Source organism: Bos indicus x Bos taurus, chromosome 28, assembly GCF_003369695.1.
Source record: "Bos indicus x Bos taurus breed Angus x Brahman F1 hybrid chromosome 28, Bos_hybrid_MaternalHap_v2.0, whole genome shotgun sequence".
In the NCBI taxonomy this organism is placed as follows: domain Eukaryota; kingdom Metazoa; phylum Chordata; class Mammalia; order Artiodactyla; family Bovidae; genus Bos; species Bos indicus x Bos taurus.
This window is the reverse complement of record NC_040103.1, coordinates 44291731-44314031: the sequence shown is the minus strand read 5'-3', so window position 1 is coordinate 44314031 and position 22301 is coordinate 44291731. Positions and strand designations below refer to the sequence as shown.

The 22301-nt window shown below is 41.4% G+C and overlaps 1 protein-coding gene across 12 annotated transcripts in view; it reads right to left on the bottom strand.

Annotated features, from left to right (window-relative positions):
• The window catches only part of MARCH8 (membrane associated ring-CH-type finger 8), a 110244-nt gene that overhangs the window by 24747 nt on the left and 63196 nt on the right, over positions 1-22301 (bottom strand). For all 12 annotated transcript variants that reach the window (XM_027530992.1, XM_027530987.1, XM_027530999.1 and 9 more), the window contains one exon: positions 260-310. In XM_027530992.1, coding sequence (XP_027386793.1) covers positions 260-310 — 51 coding nt within the window. The remainder of the gene's footprint in view (positions 1-259; positions 311-22301) is intronic.

Below are 22301 nucleotides of genomic sequence, written 5' to 3'. Positions count from 1 at the left end.
AAGTAAATGATTTCTACTGGAAGAAATAGGGTTTTCTCCTATTACTCACTCCCCTCAAACACATGCTCAGAACTGCCTCCCTAGAAAAATATAACTGTTATATACCTCACATATAACCCGGTTCCAGAGCAGATTAAAGCCATGTATTGAGATCTTTATGTCTTCAAAAGAGTATAAAACACACACCAGGTATAAATATGAAAGAAAAGAATATAAAAACCCCAGGCTATAAAAATAACATATTTCAGTGGCACCCTACCTTAGAAATGTTGCTTGAATGACTCATGGAATGTCCCAAAGTCTTCTCATTCTGCAAGAAAACCAAATAGGTTTAGGTTTACCTCACCTAAGGCATCAAGTTTTGATTAAAATGGGCTAACAAGTAACTGAACCTAACGATTCTACTAACACATTGTTCCCTCAATTAGAATTTGCTGTGCGCCAACTACTGTGTACAGGGCCAGCTATTAGACACTGGAGAATTTGGCAAGTATGAATAAAACAAGAGTCTTTTCCCTAAAGGAACTTATTAATAAGAAAAGGACAGGAATTTTGAGCTAACTGTAAAATACGAGGGCAAGACGTATCTTAAGAAGCCTTCAAGAGGAGGTTCAGAGGGGTGAACTGTGTTCCCAGTTGTGTGTGATGTGGTCCATGCGGTGAGGAGCTGCTGTAGGACAGGGACAAAGAAAACAAGGCCCAAGCCCCTCACAAAGGCTGGCTGGAAAGCGCCAGTGCCCTGCAGGGGCACAGCTCACACCCACTCCCTCAAGCATACTCCTCCTGGAGTAGAGACAACGGGGTCCTGCTGGTCTCCTCCCTCTCACACTCCCCTACCTTCAAGCTGCACAGTCCTTTTATCAAATTCTTCCCCACCAAATGCCTCTCAGTCTCAAACCTCCCCACCCACCTCCAATTATGTTGATGCCCTAACTCTAAATACTGAGAATGTGACTACATTTGGAGATGGAAGTCTTTAAAGAAGGAACTACTAAAATGAGGCCATTAGGGTGGGCCCTAAAGCAATATGACTGGTGTCCCTATAAGAAAAGCAAATTAGGACACAGATATACGAACACAGAAGACAGAGGAAGAAGACAGCCATTTATCTACGCATTGAGGAAAGAGGTCCACAAGAAACACCTAACCTGCTGACACCTTGATCTTGGACTTAAAACTTCCAGAACAATAAGAAAATACATTCCTGTTGTTTTTAACCATCCAGTCTATGGTACTTTGTTATGATATCCCTAGCATATGAATACAGCAATACTCCACACTATAAAACTGTAAAAAAAAAAAAAAACCAGAGAGAGAGAATGTTCCAAATGTAAATATGATTTTTAAAAATAATACAGTAACTTTCCTGCATCCACTCAGGCTTGCTCTAAATAAAATGAGTTTAAAAAAAAAAGAAAAGAAAACTACTGGAAATGGAGACGATCTTATGTGTATTTTTAAGATTATCTATTCTCCATTCAGTTCACATGCCAGGCAATACCCACGGCAAAGACCACAAAATGCTGAGACGGAGGCGGACTTCTTTTATCAGAAGGAAGTACAAAGGAGCGGATGGATCATATAAAAACTCCTTTGAGGAAGAGTTGATTCCATTCCACTAAGGCTCTCCTTCAAGAAAGCTGGCCACCAAGAAAATTCTGATTTTCTCCTTCCCCTCAATCCATCAAGTCACAGATTGCTTTGACTTTCATACAGTTTGCTTCTGTACACTTGGTATCACTAAAGTGATTATGAAGAAATGTTTCAAGACCTCCCAAGTAGCCTGCCACTCAGCACATGTTTTGGCAATATTGTCTTGTCTTTATAGCAATGTGTTTGTGTAATTTGGGGAATAATTTTATTATATTCTCCCTTACTTTATAAATCTGAGTACAAATAGAAGTTCATATCTCTTAAAAGTAATACAGTATGACAATGTTCTTAAGTGTTTAGTTTCATGGACTGTTTCTTGGGCTTAAGCTCATCACTTAGCTAGCTGTAAAGGAAAAGAATAAAATTATAAAGAATGTTCAAGGTGTTGGCAATATATCACCAATATCTATTTCTCTGGAAAATGAGAATCCACAGGCAAGGTGAATCTACAAACATGGAAGTTTCACTCATGAGTCGAGAACGCCCTGGCGACACACACAGGACACTGCTGCAAATCCAACCTAAAGGCTCATCTGCTGGCAATTTACTACTAAATTTTAATTTAGTCTACTAAATTAAAACAAAGATACCATATGCTTTGTATTATTTGTATAGAAAACCAATTATAACCGCTATCAAATTACCTGCTTACAAGAAATAGCCAGTTTAACACCGTCTGGAGATCTACAGAGAAGTTCCAAGCAGCAGAAATTCATGCCCTAGACCTTCCCAACATTCATCATTCCATAGGGAATGGTAGTGAGTGGGGAGAGCCTAGCTGTTAAGCTAGGTAACATTATAAATCAAGATTGAGATCTAAAAGTTGCTCTTTACCTTATGAACTTGAGAAATAAGCTTAATGATGTAAACTCTATCCTGTTTTCCTTGTTAGAACAAGTCATTATTCTACAGGCCCCAGAGCCCCGGAAGACACAGATGTTTAAAGCCTCAATATTTGGTATTGCTTCTGTACTATTTGGTAGGAAATTAACAATTCAGTTCCAGTAGACCGTAGTTTTTTTAAAACATTGCTACATTTATTTGGACTAACTGAAAGGAAGCAAGTCCCAGGATTCATTCACATCAGTTTCTCATTCATTCCGTATTTATCTACTACGCGACTGCCACATACAAACACCGTGTCGTGCACAGGGCACTGACAGAAACCAGGCCAGCTCCGAGGCCTGCACCAGGGGCCGCAGTGCCACAGCAGCGCCTGAAGCAGCGTTCCATGAGGAGCGCACAGCTAGGGAAGAGGAGACCGACGCAGGGAAGCGCGCGCGCACCAGCGGGCAGAGCGGGGACGCCGGCCCTCCTACAGTCAAAGAGCGTCAGGTTTCCGATGAGAAGAGGGAAAGTTTACCGAACACCAGTATCAAGAACTGGAATGAGGAATAACAGAGAGAGAGAGCGTTTCGCTGCAGCTCAGGCTGAAACTAAGCTTCAGTGCCCAAGCGACAGAACCCTGGCAAGCTGTCTTCACACAGCCTCTAGCACATTCCGTGACTGCCCAGCGGGCACCACCAGGTTCAGAGGAGAGCCTCACTGCCTGCTCCCTCCTCAGAGAAGGATGCCACACCACACACCTCCCAGCTGACTCTCAGCTCTGCCTCTCTTCGTGGGCTCTTTTTCTCTACATTAAACAAGAAAACTCCTCGGAACACAGCTCCTCTTCTCATCTGTTGCCTCTCTCAGACCAGTCCTTCCGAAACTTGGTACGTTTGAATTACTCAGGGATCTTGCTAAAATGCAGACTGTTAGGTCTGAGGACAGTTGAGATTCTGGGTTTCTAATGGGCTCCCAGGTGACTCCCAGGCTGCTGGCCTCCAGGCCACATTTTAAGATGCAAGTTTGATTGTAAATCCTGGGCCAGAATAATCCATATAGGATCTGACTCATTTTTTAGAAAAGTGAATCATGACTCCTGACAATGTAAATTTCTCTTTAAAAGATGGCAGTGAGCTCATAATTGAGTTAATACAAATAAATAAATCAGTCAGGAAACAGATTGATAAACAAGTTTGAGAAAAACAGTTTAAGGGTATAAGAAAGCAAAGTTCTGTTAATGTTAAGAAGTTACCAAATCACTAAGATAAAGAGAATCTCTGTTGAAAACTATGGGACATTTCCCAATTTAATCAGTTCTGTCAATGATTTTGCAAGTCTATGTGTGACTCCAATGAAATGGACCTGGGGCAGAGCCAAGACGCAAGCCTGCTGAGACCAAACACACCGTGGAAGAAGCCGAGAGCTCACAAGAAGACCATGGAGTGAGGCGTCTAAGCACGTCTTGGGGAATCTGCACAAAAGTGAAATGACAGAACTTCCCTGAAACTCTGACCACAACCAGTTAAGTCATTAAACACACACACACCCCAGTTTATGTGTAAAAGACACTGGTAACTACCTAACCAAAATCCATCATCTCCAGCAGAACTCCAACATTGTTCTGAGCAGCAACAGAATCAAAAGTTCTCACTTTCTCAAACTATTTTGCAGTTAAGGGTAAATATGCAAGACAGTTCTAAAGATATCACCCTTGATGTTTTCTGGGAGCACATTTTCCTTTCCTGATGCAGCTGCTATTCCGTTCTCTAGCATGCCTCCCACCCTGCTCCACCCTCGAGGGGTGCAGCAGTATATGCCACGCACACCCCATGGCACACGCCCGGGGGGGCAGCAGGTGCAGCAGTATATGCCACGCACACCCCATGGCACACGCCCGGGGGGACAGCAGGTGCAGCAGTATATGCCACGCACACCCCATGGCACACGCCCGGGGGACAGCAGGTGCAGCAGTATATGCCACGCACACCCCATGGCACACGCCCGGGGGACGGCAGGTGCAGCAGTATATGCCACGCACACCCCATGGCACACGCCCGAGGGGACGGCAGGTGCAGCAGTATATGCCACGCACACCCCATGGCACACGCCCGGGGGGACAGCAGGTGCAGCAGTATATGCCATGCACACCCCATGGCACATGCCCGGGGGGACAGCAGGTGCAGCAGTATATGCCACGCGTACCCCATGGCACACGCCCGGGGGGACGGCAGGTGCAGCAGTATATGCCACGCACACCCCATGGCACACGCCCGGGGGACGGCAGGTGCAGCAGTATATGCCACGCACACCCCATGGCACACGCCCGGGGGACGGCAGCACCGTTAGTCTCAGGACTCCTTCACAACATAAAAACTGTTGAGAACTCCAAAAACCTTTTGTTTACGTGGATTACACCTATGGATATTTACTATATTCAAAATTAAAATGGACGATTTAAAAAATAGGTATCTCTTAATTCATTTAGAATTAAGAATAAACCCAGTTAAATAACATTTCTATGAAAACCAACTATTTTTTCCAAACAAAGTTAGCAGAGTAGCATGTTTTTACATTTTTATAAATCTTGTTATTGTCTAATTAATAGAAGACAGCTGGATTCTCAAATCTACTTGCACATTCAATCTCCTCTGATACATGGTTTTGACTGAAGACTCTTTGGCGTTATACAGTTATGAAGTTAGAAAAGGAGTATGCATTTTAACAACCATGAAACAACTATGGTATTACTTTGTACTGCATAAAAACTCAGTAATCACCTGGGATGCAGACTCTGGTATTAATGAACTTTTAATACTCCAGTAAAATCAACTGCTCCATCTTTCTTTGAAACAATATCTTAACCATGCATGACTTTGTAACATCACACACTGGCCATTTAGAAATTACTGGCTCACTGAATTATGCAAATCTCCAAGATTAACACATTGTATTATGCAATATCAAAAAAACCACACTTATTAATATGACCATCAACTGTATCAGAAGAACCTTTAATTATCGCAAAGCGACTAAGCTCACAGTGGTGGATAATGTTTATCATCAATTTTAAAATGAGTAGTCATTGCTTTTCAAATACCCATGATCTGATTTCTCTTTTAAATGTTCAAATCTCCTGAAAACCTCTGGGTTTTGTCTACACAAAATCAAATCCTAAATGTAAAATAAAATACAATAAAAATTAACCTCCAATTAAAATAAATTTATATTAAAAAAATAAAATTTTTTCATATAATATAAAAAAAAAAAATTCATGACATCTTTTGCTCCTAAACCTGTCTTTGAGATTTCCCAAGGGGCCCTGAAAAATGACAAAAATGTATCTTTTTTTGTATCCCTATCCTATGAAGGGAGAGGTACTGAGACTCGTTTTACTTGATTTGTTACTACTGATGAAATCCATAAGAAGTCAGGAGTGAAAAGAGATTCGTGAGCGAGATATACTCATGCTCTATTATATTGTTGTTGTCAGACATGATTTCTGTTTTTTTAATGTTAACCTGGTCACTACTTTAAATATTTGAATCTAGCATCATCTAGGCCAAGGTTTTCAGTTGGGGATTCCCAACACTTTCTATGGAGTTTCATTAATATACAGGAAGTTTAGGACCTATTCCAGGCTTACTGAATCTCTTTACTTGACAGCCCTGATAAATCTGTGTTGTATTCATGGTATGTTAATGTCTAAGGATTATAATATCTCAAGATTTTTTTCTCTGCAAAGTTTATGCTCACTCATTTTTATAAACCAGATATACTGTTCACTGCATTCTTTGAACACAGAGTTAATTATGTTTATAATTATTTCTCCAAAACTGGGGGGTTGACTTAATTATCATGCTTTGCATGTGAGAGAAATAACCAAATTTCCCTGCCAGTTACATTTTTCTAAAAGAAATTCTATCAAATATTTCATTTTTAAAATGATCACTAACAGAGTAAGCAGAGCCATTTAAGTCTCTGTCATCTACAAACACTTTCTATTTATTTCAGTCTGATGTTTCCCTGAAGCCCCTCTGCAATCAGCTACAGGCTAGATGGCTGTGTCAGAGGCTCACTGCAAAGGACTCTGCCAGGTACTTTTCAGCACAGCCTTCTGACAGCATCATTTAAACAACCCTGAGACCACACCAGTGGACCAGGCCATGATTTCCAGAACTCGTATCAAGAGTCAATGGAATAAGAATTAATCGAATAAGGTTAAATGAACTGCTGGAATATTGTTAGTCTTGTTTAAGCTTTCTTGATATTGTCTGAATGTTCTATTTTCTAAATATAGAAGGAAGCCCTTTCTCTTTCCTTTAACTCACAATTCAAAAGACTCTGCTTTCATAAACTGAAACAAAATAACTCCTGTCAATGATCTTATTCTTCCTGTCTGAGCCCTCCAGAATTCAGAAACTCTTACTGCATATTCTTATTTTCGTAGACATAAAGTTATCTGCATAGGTTTCAATAAGAATCTGTCTTCTTTCTTACCAGGACATAATTGGAAACACTGAGTTTGCAACCAAGCTCACATTTGAGGATGGTGTTCATTCAATCAGATATGACAAGGCACATTTCAGGAACTTAGGTTACATTCTTGGAGCCATGAATGCAAAGCCTTTTGGGGAAGACTGGCTTACAGGGTTTCCAGCCTTACAGATAAGAATGGAAAGCTACTTGCTGGCAGACCCAGAAAACTTGAAATATTTATGAAATATCAAGAAATTAGAAATTTTTATAGGTACTGTAGGTGAAACTGGATAGCAAGTTCTTGGCTTGGCTACCTACAGTTAGGACCACAATTAATGAAGCTTTAAAAAATCCAGTCTGATATTCCTTAGAAAAACTCAGAGTAAAACAAACTTAAGAAGGACTGTAAGAGACATTAACACTTTTATTGTGCCTATATATATATATAAATCATTAGGCCAAATATAATAGTATCTTAATTTTGATCAATAGTAATTCTTCTATGAGGTTTTATTTTTTTATCAAAAGAGAGAAGGAAAAAATGTTGAGTTTCAGTTGAAAACTACTGAGCTGTGTGCAATTCTTTCTACACTGTAGATACTTGACAGATGTCCTATCTGAGAGTGACTTTGACTTCCACCCCTCACCCCCATGGAAAAACCAGTTTTTATCTCCATTTGAAATTATCTCAATATTTCCTTTACATAAATTGATGCTCTTTTGACTCTTTCTTTGAACTGCTTAAGCATCAACTTAGTTCTTTCATATCACATGAATATAATAAATTCCTTAACATGTGTTCATGAGAATCATGATTTCACCTTTTCCTGAAATATTTTTTCTGCTTTTAAGCTCATCTTATCTGTTTCATTCTTTTTGTATGTGGTGAAACACACAGAAAAACGATCACTCCAACCATTCTAAAGGACACAATTCAGTGAAACTTAGTACACCTGGAGCGTGCAGCAACCACCTTCACTCTCTAGTTCTAAAACATTTTTCATTCCCCTAAAATGAAACCCCACTCCTCTCTTTCAAGCCCCTCCATAACAATCACTTATCGCCTCCTATCTCTGGATTTTACATAAATGGAGTCAGGCAAAAAATAATGTGGCCTTTTCTGTCTGGTTTCTTTCACTTGATATAATGCTGTCAAAGCTCACTGATTACTTTATCCTTTTTTGCAGCTATATAACATTCTATTGTTTGGATTTACCACATTTTGCTTATCCCTTTGAGAAGGAAAAGAGAAAGAGATCCTTCTCTGTCTCTATACACATAATGTTTTATTAAGGCAGCCCAAGCAAACTAACACAGTTGGTAAAAAGGATTTGGAAAAATTAGGCAACAATCTCTACCTGAAAAATAAAAGCAAAACCTAGGCAGTTTTAAGGAATAACAAAAACAGCACAAAATATCATTTTACCAAAAAATTCAAATTTAAAATAAAATTTAGGGCACATTTAGTCATTACAATTTTAACTCAGAAAAAAATATAGTGAAAACCCTGCAATTTCTAAAACAGTATTTCAACAAATAGACTAATGCAATAAGTAACGCAAAATAGTTGCCTTCAGTGACATACAGTCCAAACTCATAACAGTGTGATTATCTGCCTCATTTTTTAAAGTATACTGTGACAACAACAAAGTGACAAGCAGCTAAAAAATCTGAGTTTGTCAAGCATAAAACCCTATCAGCTAACCAAGCATTTGTTCTTGGGCCATTCATCTGGGTTTTCTGGATTCAGTTTTGTTCTTTATTAAGTGGGTTTGTGTGGGAGTGGGGAGGAGAGAGAGGTTAACAGAGATAACTTCTTTTCATTGCACAAGGAGCTCTCAAATGTGATATTATCTATGAGGAATAAGTTGCCCTGCTTAGTTCCACTCAGCACCACATACACTGGTATCTTAAACTTACCCTAGAAGTTATGAATAAACAGGTTTATACTTTAAAAAGCCTCTGACATAGACAAATAAATTCAATACCTTTTAAAACCTTACATGTAACATGGCATGATTATATCCCTAATAATGTATTGACGAAAATAATCCTTTTCAAATCTATTTTTCCATTAAGTAATTTTCATTTTTTGAATATAAAGTAAAATGAACAATTTTAATTCCTGCTATTTTAAAATTCTTTATATATCCAAAAATACATAAATCCTTGAAGTCAGCTGAAAAATCTTTATCAATAAAATTCAGACTACATTTTTATAAAAGTTATTATAAAACAGTTTCCCTGATACCGGGTTTTTGAGAATTCTCGAGTAAGTAACTGTTGCTTCAGTTTATTCTTTTTGTTGGCTCAGAATATTATGTACTCAAATTCATGTGTAATTTTATGCCAGTTTACAATCCATATAGATATGATTAATAATAAATACTAGTTATCACTTTAAAAGTTACAGAAATTGTAACACTGTGAGTACTACCACCTTTGCAGGAATGATTCTAAGCATTCTTTAGTATAGACTGTTCTCACGTAGGGAACACATTCATCAGCCACTATGTGCCTGCTCTGTTCCAGGCCCTTGGGAATGATGAGTGAACAAAATAAAGATCCCTTTCTCTTGTGGAGCTTAAGAAATGATGCAGAAGGAGACTGCTGATCTTCTCTGTTTGTGTAGGAGCTCTCAGTGCATGTGTTTAAGGGATGTTTGCTTACTTAAGAGTTTCAAACTATAAACAGTATTTCATTATCAAATATATATACCCCATTTGGCCCAGATTCCTGGAGACTGACTTTTTGTATCTCTACCAGTTTTGTCCCTCCAGCTCAAGAGCATTTGATAGCCTCAGCAAGGTTGACAGACAGAGCATCCATACAAAATAAGACAGACGCGCAAATGGCAACATCAGAACGTCCCTGCAAATGAAATCACATGTCTGGCTTACTGAGAAAGATAGCGCAAGAGTGAGACAGCGCACGCACGCAGACACACACACACACAGTCAATAATACCAACAGACAGAACAAAGGCCCTTTGTCACTGTTCCATCTCTTATGCATTTTCCATCTTATGAGAAGCTAAAAGACCTTCCCCGAATGAATGCTCCGGCAGAAAGGACCAAGGTGCTTTTCCTCTGGAAAACACAATGGACCCTGCAGCTGCAGTCACTCACATCATAAACCAAGTTGTCTTTCTCATGATTTTCTAAAGCCATAGTTCCATGATTTTAAATTACATGACCAATATTAAGTCAATAAAAAAGCCGAGTTTTTTTAAAAAGCCATGTTTTTTACACCAGGAGTAGAAGATAGCATTAAAAAACACACTATAACTTATAGACTTACATGTGTATTTGAAGCAAGAATACTTCTCACAATTTCAAGGAACAGTTCTGTCAGAAACAAAGTACATACTTGAAAAGTGGAAATAAACTGCTAAGCCTGTCTAGCTGGCGACCTTACCAATGAGGCACCCTTGGCGCAACTCCAGTTCTCTGCAGACTTGTTCCATGAGGCCTAATGGCATCCCTAAGATGGATGAGAAATCCGGCTACTGCGAGCAGGGCAGTCCTCCTACCTGAAGCTTCATCTCTGGCAAGAAGCATCAGGGAGTCCTCAGGGAAGCTCTCCGCCAGCAGCATGCTCCCTGGTCCCGCCTGCGGTGCACAGCAGCTGCCGCCCCACAGCTGCCAGCAGAAGCACTCCGTCCCTGCTGCCGGACTTGTGAGGGCTTGCTGGAGCCCGCGGCATGCCACTCCTGTGATCCACTGGACTAACTACTTCCTCCAGCTGATTTCCCAGGAACTAGGTAGTGAATGAATAATTCATGACAAGTCCATTCCAGCAACCAATTTCTGCTCTACCATCCACTACTCCCCACAGCAATTTATAGTGTAAGGATTCTAAACCATGCTTGGTGACAAGCAAGACACAAAAGTTCAGTATTCTGGTCAACTAAAGTAAACGTTCGTGGATTTGTTTGCTGTTCTTTCAAGCTAACCTATCACCCGGACTTACTTGAGAGATTTTTTTTTAATGTAGAAAATGTCAATGATTAACCACAGATGTCTGACAGAACACACACACAAAATTTTTTTTCCATAGAACCTGTCCTACAAAGCGGGTTCTGGTTGTAGGAAAAGCAGTTTGCCCTGAGCTCAGCAGGTCAGGATTTACATTTAACAAAGACCAGTTCCTGCAAAGCCCAGAAAATCGTCGTGTGGTGGGGGAGGGGAGCTTTTAGTATCACTGCCAGGAAACAAATTGCTTCAAAGGGGAATTTTCCTGGTCTCTCAGGCTATAAATAAATCTTTCATCTCATTGGTATTCTTCTAGAAAGAACATGAACATTCATTTTTGCCATTTGTCAATGCTTACACATTTCCAAATGAGTGCTGTCTAAAGTGGTCAGTTTTCTGCAACAAAAAAAACTAATTCCAAGAGGAACTTGAACAGAAAAACTGAAGGCCCATACTTCTAGTTCAGCTCTGTCTCCAGGGACTCCAATGGCCACACCTTCATTTTCACCTGTTTCCATCTTTGTTTTTTTTTCCTTCTGCACTCACTGAATTTCTCAAGACTGCGCTCTGTCAGTCAGTTAATTTTTCAGCCATGATTATTCCGTTCCTTTGCTGTTGTTGTCTAGTCAGTAAGTCATGTCCGACTCTTTGAGACCCCATGGACCACAGTCCACCAGGCTCCTCTGTCCGTGGGGTTCTCCAGGCAAGAATACTGGAGTGGGTTTCCATTACCTTCTCCAGGGGATCTTCCCAGACCAGGGACTGAACCCGTGTCTTCTGCATTGATAGGTGGGTTCTTCACCACCGTGCCACCAGTGAAGCCCTAAAGAATGATCTGTAAGGAGTTGATGTAGTTGATGTAGTTTTTAGTCACTCAGTGATTATCACGGAGCCACTAGGGAAGGCCATTCCATTCCTAATTGCTTCTGTGTGTTCTGCAAACTGGTTCTCTCTGAGTCTCCCTGGCTCCGCATTTTCCCCCTTCCACCTCATTCTGTTATTTTATTATCATCATCATTTCCGAGCCAATGTGCTATGAAACTCAGGTTCTTAAAACTCATGCAGAAATTCTCTTCTTTTTTGAAGGGCAATTATTATTTCTTCCAGAACAGACTGCATCTTTTTTCCTCAGACACTGTGCCTTTCTCTTTGCCTTGCTGTGAATGCAGGGGCCTGGCCATGTCTTCTGCTTGGCTCAGGACATTCTTCACAGGACGTTCTGTGGAGCACTTCTGCTGGTGAACCCGTTCCCTCCCAGCCACATCCTCAGCTGCTAGCAGCTTTGTGTGGGTGTGCTGGGTGGAAGGGAAGTTCAGGAGTGTGATAAAGGAAAAAGCTCAGCTGGGGCTAGGGCTCCAAGCAGCCTCACTCTGCTCTCTTCTCCCAGGGATGCAGTCTGCTGCTGCTGCTAAGTCATTTCAGTCGTGTCCGACTCTGTATGACCCCATAGACGGCAGCCCACCAGGCTCCCCCGTCCCTGGGATTCTCCAGGCAAGAACACTGGGGTGGGTTGCCATTTCCTTCTACAGTGCATGAAAGTGAAAAGGGAAAGTGAAGTCGCTGAGTCTTGTCCGACTCTTAGCGACCCCATGGACTGCAGCCTACCAGGCTCCTCCATCCATGGGATTTTCCAGGCAAGAGTACTGGAGTGGGGTGCCACTGCCTTCTCCAGGGATGTAGTCTAACATTCTCTAATTTCCGCAATCCTTGTGAGATTTCATTCCCATCAGAATCTGGTTGTTCCTTTGTAATCACTCCCTTTCCTCCTAATCCTGACAACCCCCTGCACACCCCACCCCAATCATGAGTGAGATAAGGGAGCCCTGTCACCCTGGGCTCATGTGCCCCTTCCTCCGCTTACTGTGCTCCAGAGACTGACTTTATCAAGGCTACCTTCCGTCCGGGGTCCTGCTAACTCCCGGCTTACTGATGCAGACAACCGGCACCAGGGTATAGTGTCATTCTTTCTTTTCTCCTCGCCCAGCCTCAACATCTAAAGTACTGATCTCCAGTTTGCTTGTCTGGTCACGTGAGAGAAGCGCCCAGGGGAGTCTCCTGGAGACCCCAGAGTCCTGCAGCACGCACTGCCTGTCCTCAGCCACGCTCCCACTATGCCCGACTGATTTTGCAGGATTTTCTCACTATGCTTTTCTCTCATAGAGCTTTTCACAGTGAGAGGCTAAGAATGGCCCTGAGCCAAACCCTCTGAATTTGTGGAAACGTTTCATTTCTCTCACTGACCATCAGCTGTGTTCTTTGAATTTGCTGCTAGCATATTTCTGCTAATGTTTTATACATTTGTTGTTCACATATTTAAGTCTAAAAGGACGGATATTTTGAAATTTGGCTTCACTATGTCATCTTAAAACAGAAGTTACACTACTCAGACAAAAAGAAAGACACCTGATATGGCCACATAAAAAAACAGTCCCAACTCAAAAACCTTATGGCATAACAGACATCAAAAGAGTAGCATTAAAATAAAATGAGTATTATAAATAGAGCGAGTATTATTAGCCTGCCTCCCCTTCTTCCTCCTCAAAGTGAAGTCGCTCAGTCGTGTCTGACTCTTTGTGACCCCATGGACTGTAGCCTACCAGGCTCCTCCGTCCATGGGATTTTCCAGGCAAGAGTGCTGGAGTGGGGTGCCATTTCCTTCTCCAGGGGATCCCGACCCAGGAATCGAACCCAGGTCTCCCGCATTGCCGGCAGACGCTTTACCGTCTGAGCCACCAGGGAAGCCTCAACAGAGCCCCAATTCTCTTCAGTACTCCTCTCTCCCCAGTTACCATCTCAGGATGCTGACCCCAGCATTTTGTTCCTGGAGTAGGTGGACTGGCAAGAACCCTCTTCTGGCTCAGGAGGTAAGATCTGCAGGAGGCACCCGGGGAATACCTTCTCATCCTCAGAGAAACCAACACGCTCTTTCATGTGCAGCCGTGAAGGCCGACAACTAACTACACGTCTGCCTTGAGATGAAGTAAACCCCATTAATGCTAGAGCAGATGGAAAGACAGAACCCGGGTCTTCACGTACGTCCCTGATATGCTGCATCACCACCCCTGAAGCCATCATGATGGCATCAACAAAGCACGCCACGGACACCAGTTTTCCCTAGACTGTCAGTTAGCTGGTGGCAGGATTATGACTTCGTTAGCATTTAACCAGGTTATCAAAACTCTTTCTTATGGACCACACACCATGTACAAATCTACCCTAGGTTTTAGAGGCTTCTTCTACTCCGTAATCCAGGAATGATAGTATGTATATAGCTGTCCCTGTGTATCCATGGAGGGTTAGTTCCAGGCCTCTACGGATATCAAAATCCACAGATGCTCAAGTTCTTTATATAATATGTAATAGCATACAGTCTATATACACCCTTCCATATACCTTAACTCATCCCTAAATTAGTTATGATACCTAATACAATGTAAGTGTTGTGTAAATAGCTGTGACAAATTCAACTTTGCTCTTGGGAAATTGCTGGAATTTTTTTCTCAAATATCTTCGATCCAAAGTCGGCTGACTTTGCAGATGTGGAGCCTACGGATACGGGGGACTGAGCATATATTGTAAAGGGAGAACTTTCATGAGAAGGGCCTGTAACTGTTCTAAGAAGCTAAAACTTCACAAGGGAAGATGTTGGGACACAGTGACATTCAGTTTCCTGTGTTTTCCACGTCCTCCTTGGTAGGCTAAGGCTTAGGGGAACACATCTTAAATATATGTAACACATCTATTTAAGGGTTTTCAACATTCTCCCCATGACAAAACATCAGAGAAGCACAAGGAATTGTGAAGTGATACATGAATTCTATGTGATAAACTAATTCTCCGGTTTTAAGAAAATCATCACCATGGTCACCAATCCACTTTCTTCTATTTTTTAAATTGTAAAGTAAATTTATTGAGTTATCATTTTGTTTCTTCTTACTCTCTCAACTACTATCATCTATTCCTTGACTCATATCCTCTTTTCAAATATCTCTGTCGCTGGGTTTAAAATTCCCACTGACAGAACCATCCTTGATGACCTTAAAACCTACGTGTATACAGGTAAAGGTATTTTTCCATACAGTAGCCTCCCTGGCAGTTAATACAAGTGATGGACTCACACATATTCCAAGTACCTCATAAAGAATCCTGATTCCCTTTGGGTGTTGAGGTGAAAGGCTTGATTATTGGAGGGCCAAGTTTTTGTAAGAATTCTGAAGTAGGGCAAGGCAACAGTTGTCAGGCAAGTCCTTCCAGTTTTCATAAGAACTCTGCATCACAGTTGGGGCTGCCCCAGAGCACTTTTGATTCTATGATCATGGTGCATCATGAAATGTAGAAAAGAGAGACCAAAGTGAGGCAGAATGCAGAGTCCACACTTGAGGATATGTGTATTCTCCTTACTACTGACATTCCAACCCAGACCTTCAAACTCTTAAGACAAATGCAATCACACATCCCTGAAGCAGTAGGAATTATAAAAGGGAAGTATCAATAACCCTGCCTGCCTGCAGTCAACACCCATTCATGGACTGGTGAATTCTCTGCCATTGCTCTGAAGACCCTTCATCTGATGAACTTTTACTCCCCATAATCTCGAAACTCGGTCCCTCAAATGTTGCCCAAAACTCTGAATTAGATATCCCGTTTGCTCTGACCTTTATTATAAGCTTATCTGAGCATTTCAGGAGGACTGGACTTCCTCAGCTATTAACAAGTTGCCTGAGGGAGTGCCCTGTGGGAACCTTTCCACATTATCTCTATAATGTCAGTCCTGACCCTGGTCAGTTGATTCCAGCTCAGCTGGAAACCATGTCCTCAGACACTGGTAGTTTTCTACCCAGGACCCTCTTCTTTATATGCCACATTCAAGAGCATTTTTTAAGTCGTCAGTATCGTATCATCGCTCTAGACCACAATGCTTCTAATAAAGGGTGCATCATACAGTAATTAAAATGACTTAGCTTTCAAACCACTGAACTTGTCAGGGATCTGGAGAATGGGTCAGTTTTATAACAGAAGAATTGAGAATCCCACAGCTATGGAAGCTGTAACAGATATATTGTCAGGAAGTTTAAACAAGAAAATATTTGCCAGATTTTTCCACCTGCCATCTTATACTTTTTTGACCTGCTCTTAACGTGAAAATATAAATATTGTGTAAGAATTACAATTATCATTCACAAAAGATTGAGTATATGTTCATTCAAACATGGATAGCACCATCCTTAGTTACAAGGGATTTCTGTTGATGAAGAAGGTATCATCCCTACCAGTAAGGAATCCATACTCCACTATGGGATACAGACAGGTACGCAACTACCTGGTAACAACCACATAGCAGAATCTCTTAAAGGCCACATCAGAGGCAGAGATGCTCACTTCTCTTTTTCTCTTTTACATATCTACCCACTAGCACCCATCCATGGGGAAAGAGAACGGAGAACGAAAAGGAAGAATGGAGTCTCTATTGAACATACATATTATAGAGAGTTTATAAAGAACCCACTTAAATAGAGAAAAAACACAGTTTCCCAATAATAGCATTCTTAAGCATTTAAGTGATCCTTGAATACTTGACACAGAACATGGCACTTTTAATCTAAATTATATTAACAGCAGGTTAGATTTCCTCAATGCTGGAAAAGTCAATGCTGAAGTAGTGTTGGCCAGGATAAAATGTATGAATGAAGACATGTGTGATTTGGGCAAAGTTAAGTCAGACTTAAGATTCAGAAAAGAACTAGATTCTAAACTGGGCGTCACGCAGGAGTCAGGCTTGGGCCAATCACCAGGCTTCCAGGAGAACTCAGTCATGTGCTTCTGTTATGATCTAAAATTTATGTAGGCTATGAATTCCATTCTGCCACATGAGAGAGTGTGGAGCAAATACAAGGTGAAATTACTAATAACTTACTGTAATTACAACATTGATAAAAATAAATCAGTCTGGCAGCGAGAGTAAAATTTCTTTTTTTATTAATAGGAGGTAGAAAATATAAATTATTTTATGAGAACTAAGTATAATTGAAATAGATATTTCATAATATAGCTCAGTAAAAGAGGTATTAACTACTTTACTGAATGACATTCAGTAAAGTAAAACGACATTTGCATTTTATCAGAAAGATATCAAAACACTTTTATCCTCATATTTTACCTGGAATATCTTGAAAAACGGTATAGACAAGAAAATATTCCAGTCACATTTAAAACAACTGGTTTCACTAGCAAGTGCTACTTCAGCTGTTCAAATGTGCACTGCTCTACAACTAATGACCATCCGAGCAATTAAGAACCAAGAATAGCTAAAAAATCAGCTATTTTTAAATAAGTTACATTTTTAAAAATTTATTTCTAATAGGAGGAGAATTGCTTTACAGGGCTGTACTGGCTTCTGATGTACAGCACCAGGAATCACCTGTAAGTACACCACATCCCCTCCCTCTTCGACCTTGCTCTCAGTCCCTCCCCTAACCCACCCCTCAGGCTGTCAGAGCGCACCAGGCTGAGCTTCCGGTGTCAGGCAGTACTTCCCGTTAGCTGTTTACTCTCCGTAAGTTATCTAGGCATCTCAGTGCTACTCTCTCAACTCGTCCCGCCCTCTCCTCCCCCTCCAACTCCCCGCACTGTCCACAAATCTGTTCTCCCGTCTCTGTCTCTACTCCTGCCCTCAAGTAGGTTCATCGGTACCATTTTGAAAAAGCTATTTGTCACTTGAGGTTTCCTTTGCTTTGCTCTTAAAAGGTTTCTCCCTCAAAAACTCTTCATTGGAGAATGGCATTTTGGGGGGATGGAAGAGATGACGTTATTTTTTATACCAACCTGTATCTACAGTGTATCTGAGCTCAGAACATGCAATCATAGGCCAACATTCCCTACTTCTGAAGCCTCAGAAATATAGTTTATATAAGACAGGAAGAGATAAAATAACCAGGCAGGCACACAGTCATTTGATTATTTAGTAAAAGGAGATTCCCCAAAATAGTAGTTCTGACTGTCCCTTTGATGGCTTGAGATCTTTACTTCCTAGGACAATGCTGCTGAGCGAGTTTCCCACTTGCATCTCCTTTCTTCAGGTAGAGGAGGAGACGCAGGTGGCAAACTCATAGGAGTAGTTTTAGCTCAAGTGTATGTGGAAAAGGAAGATCTGAACACAGATCCTCTTAAGCCCACCCATGCTTGTGTGCCTTTGGAAAACTGCACACGCCTCCCAGCCTTGGACACACTAGTTTGAAGACTTTTCTTTAGTACATCACAGAAGAAAGGGCAACAAGAGACAGAGTAAGCCACACGTCTGAGAACACATCAAGCACAGACATGCAACAGCGTGAAAACCGAGACAAAGGAAGTACACCTCCCAAATACAACACAGAGGAAATCCAATCTAGTCACAACTTACAGTTTGAATATTCAAATGAGATGAATGAGAAACATCCATGATCAGCAATAAACAATTTAAAAACAGAACTCTATTTCAACAACTGGACATAAATATCAACCAATGATACCATAATCCTAAAACATTTGGAATCAGATTTTTAAGTGTCTGAATACCTATGAACTCATTAGATAATTCATCAACCAGCTTTATTAATTATCTATCAACTCTAGCTTTAACTCATATTAGAAAATGGCCTATTATTTCCCAAAACCTTTTATTTTGAAAATTTAAAAAATCCAAAGAAAAGCTGGAAAAACAGTATAATGAATACCCTATTATCCTTCAACAAGATGCAACAACTGTTAAAGAAATTGCCACAATTGCTTTCTTCCTCTTTCTCTGACACACACACACACCCATTTTGTTTCTTTTCCTTGCTGAACCATTTGAAAGTAAGCTGCAGACACACGTTACCTCTACACACTTGTGCATGCACGTCCTAAGAACAAGAACATTCGCCTCTATAACCACCGTGCCATTTTCACATCTAAGACTATTAGCCATAATTCTGTAATTATCATCTAAAATATAGACAATTTTCAGATTTCCCACCTGTCTTAAAAAACTCAGCTTATGGCTACTAATTTTTCCTAGCAGGTTCCATCAAGGTTTATACATTATATTTGGTTGCTATGCCTCTTTAGTTTCTTTAAACCTAAAGTAGTCTCCCCACAATTTTTCTGTTTTTCCTAATAAATGCTTTTTAAGTAAGGGGCTTAAAGCTCAAATTTTCTTCAAAAATCTCTCAGCATTATCTTGAGCTTTAAGGAATAATTTTTTCAAAGGCAGTGTCAAACTTCATTTGGTAAAATATTCTAGTCTCTACACCTGTGAGTTAGATTTAGGATGACAACTGCCATCTGGAGGTTGGTATGGGAGGGCCACTGGCGCCCAGAGAGAAAGACAGTGACACCGAGAGGCCACAAGCACCCTGCTGGAAAGCCAAGGTTCACACAGCACATTTGAAGAGAAGACCTTCGCTCTCAGGGAACAGAGAGGGATGAACCTTAGGGCACTGGATGACTAACCTGCGCGTATCTTTCACAATTTGGGTGGTGGTTCTGCTATATATTGTAAGAGCTAACACGACAGCTAGCAATACACAAGCATTATGCCTTAATCAGCCTAATTCAGTTCAGTTCAGTTCAGTCCAGTCGCTCAGTCGTGTCCGACCTAAGCCTAATTCAAAAACCAAAGCCCTGAGGGAAAAGATAGTATTAAGATGTTCCTGTAACAGCAGTCACTACTGGTTATTCACATATACTCAGATGCTGTGAATCCAGAAGTAGCCTCCTGATGCTTTAAAACAGACAGGCTTCTGAAACGTGGTCAACCGAGTTCACAATCAAACACAAACAACGCACAAACAAAGCACAAGGACAGCTGAATGAAAGGGGCGCCTCTTCTGTGCAGAACAGGCTGGAAGAAAGATGTAAAATACTCTGAAGTGCAGCAAGCGCCAAGGGCAACCATCAGCACAGGTGTCTGTGACACAGTCATACCACATGGTGACTCTGCTTCCTTAGGGTCCGCTCACACCTTGATTTCTCCTCACACTCTTCATTCTAAAATTTTATCTATTCCTAGGGCATCCTTTACTGCCTTTATGTTACCAACTCTAAAGTTTCTATCTCTGGCTTAGATTTTCCTCCAGAGATTCAGACAAAACTGAATTCTGGATATTTTCAGCTCGACGCCCCACAAGTACCTCATACTTGCACATCTGCCACCCAACTCACCATCCTTCCCCTAACCTTCCTCTCCTTTGTCAAAGTGAATGATGTTAGCCTTTAACCTGGGCCAGAGGCTCATCTATCTGGCCCTCTGTCTGACCACCACAATCTATCAGCCACCAACACTGTTGTTCTAGCCTTCCGATCTCTTGATCCTCTCCTTGCGATCTGCTCACTGCTCTCACCCTCAGCACCACCTCCTTGGTTCAGACCATCACTACCCAGTCTTAGCGCTACCACAGAGCCTACAGGAGCCAGGGCTTCCCAGGTGGTGCTAGTGGTAAAGGACCCAGCTGCCAGTGCAGGAGACATGAGAGACACGGGTTTGATCCCTGGATAGGGAAGATTCTCTGGTGGAGGGCATGGCAACCCAATCCAGTATTCTTCCCTGCAGAATCCCCATGGACAGAGGAACCTGGTGGAATACAGTCCATAGGGTCACAAAGAGTTGAGCAGGCAGAGCCTGTAGACTCCAGGACTGGAGTTAGGCCAAACCACTAATGTGGAGGGAGTAAAGCCTCACCCATCAGCAGACAATTGCATCAGAGATTTACTGAGCATGGCCCTACCCACCAGAGCAAAACCTAATTTTCCCCATAGCCAGTCCCTCCCTTCAGGAAGCCTGAAAAAGCCACCTATCCTCATCCATCAGAGGGCAGAAAGAAGAAGCAGGAACTACAATTCCATAGCCTCCACAACAAAAACCACAGTCACAGAAAGCTAACCAAAATGATCACATGGATCAGTCTTGCTAACTCAGTGAAGCTCTATGAGCCATGACTTACAGGGTCACCCAAGACAGACAGGTCATGGTGGAGACTTCTGACAAAGTGAGGTCCACTGGACAAAGGCATGGCAAACCACTCCAGTATTCGTGCCTTGAGAAACAGTATGAAAAGACAAAAAGAATATGACACCGGAAGAGAAGCCCCTCAAGTTGACAGGTGTCCAATATGCTACTGGGAAAGAGCGGAGAAACAGCTCCAGGGGCAAAGCGGAAACAACGCTCAGCTGTGGGAGAGTCAGTAGTGAAAGTAATATCCGATGTGCGCAGAACAATACTTCACAGGAACCTGGAACGTCAGGTCCATGAATCAACGTAAATTGGACATGGTCCGGGAGGAAACGGAAAGAGTGAACATCAACATTTTAGGTATCAGCCAGCTAAAATGGACTGGCGTGGGCAAATTTCATTCAGGTGACCATTATATCTACTGTAGGCAAGAATCCCTTAGAAGAAAGGGAGTAGCCCTCACAGTCCACAAGAGTCCTAATGCAGTAGTTGGGTACAGTCTCAAAAACGATGGAATGACCTCGGTTCCTTACCCATGCAAACCATTCAATACACAGTAATCCCACTCTATGCCCCAACCACTAATGCTGAAGAAGCTGAAGTCAAAACGGTTCTATGAAAATCTACAAAACCTTCTAGAACTAACACCAAAAGAAAAAAAAAAAAAAAAGATGTCCTTTTCATCACAGGGGATTGGAATGCAAAGTAGGAATTCAAGAGATACCTGGAGTAACAGGCAAGTTTGACCTTGGAGGACAAAATGAAGCTGGGCAAAGGCTAACAGAGTTTTGCCAAGAGAATACAAAGGTCATAGCAAACACTCTCTTCCAACAACATTAGAGACGACTTCACATATGGACATCATCAGATGGTCAGTACCAAAATCAGAGTGATTATATTCTTTGCAGCCTAAGATGGAGAAGCTCTATATGGTCAGCAAAAGCAAGACCAGGAGATGACTGTGGCTCAGATAATGAGCTCCCTGTTGCAACATTCAGGCTTAAATTGAAGAAAGTAGGGGAAACCACTAGGTCATTCAGGTATGACCTAAATCAAATCCCTTATGATTATTCAGTGGAGATGACAAACACATTCAAGGGATTAGATATGGTAGACAGAGTGCCTGAAGAACCATGGATGGAGGTCCGTAACACTGTACAGGAGGTGGTAACCAAAACTATCCCAAAGAAAAAGAAATGAAAGAAGGCAAAGTGGTTGTCTGAGGAGGCCTTACAAACAGCTGAGAAAAGAAGAGAAGTAAAAGCCAAAGGAGAGAGGGAAATGTATACCCAACTGAACACAAAGTTCCAGAGAATAGCAAAGAGAGATAAGAAAAGCCTTCTTAAGAAAACAATGCAAAGAAATAGAGAAAACAGTAAAAGGGGAAAGACTAGAGGTCTCTT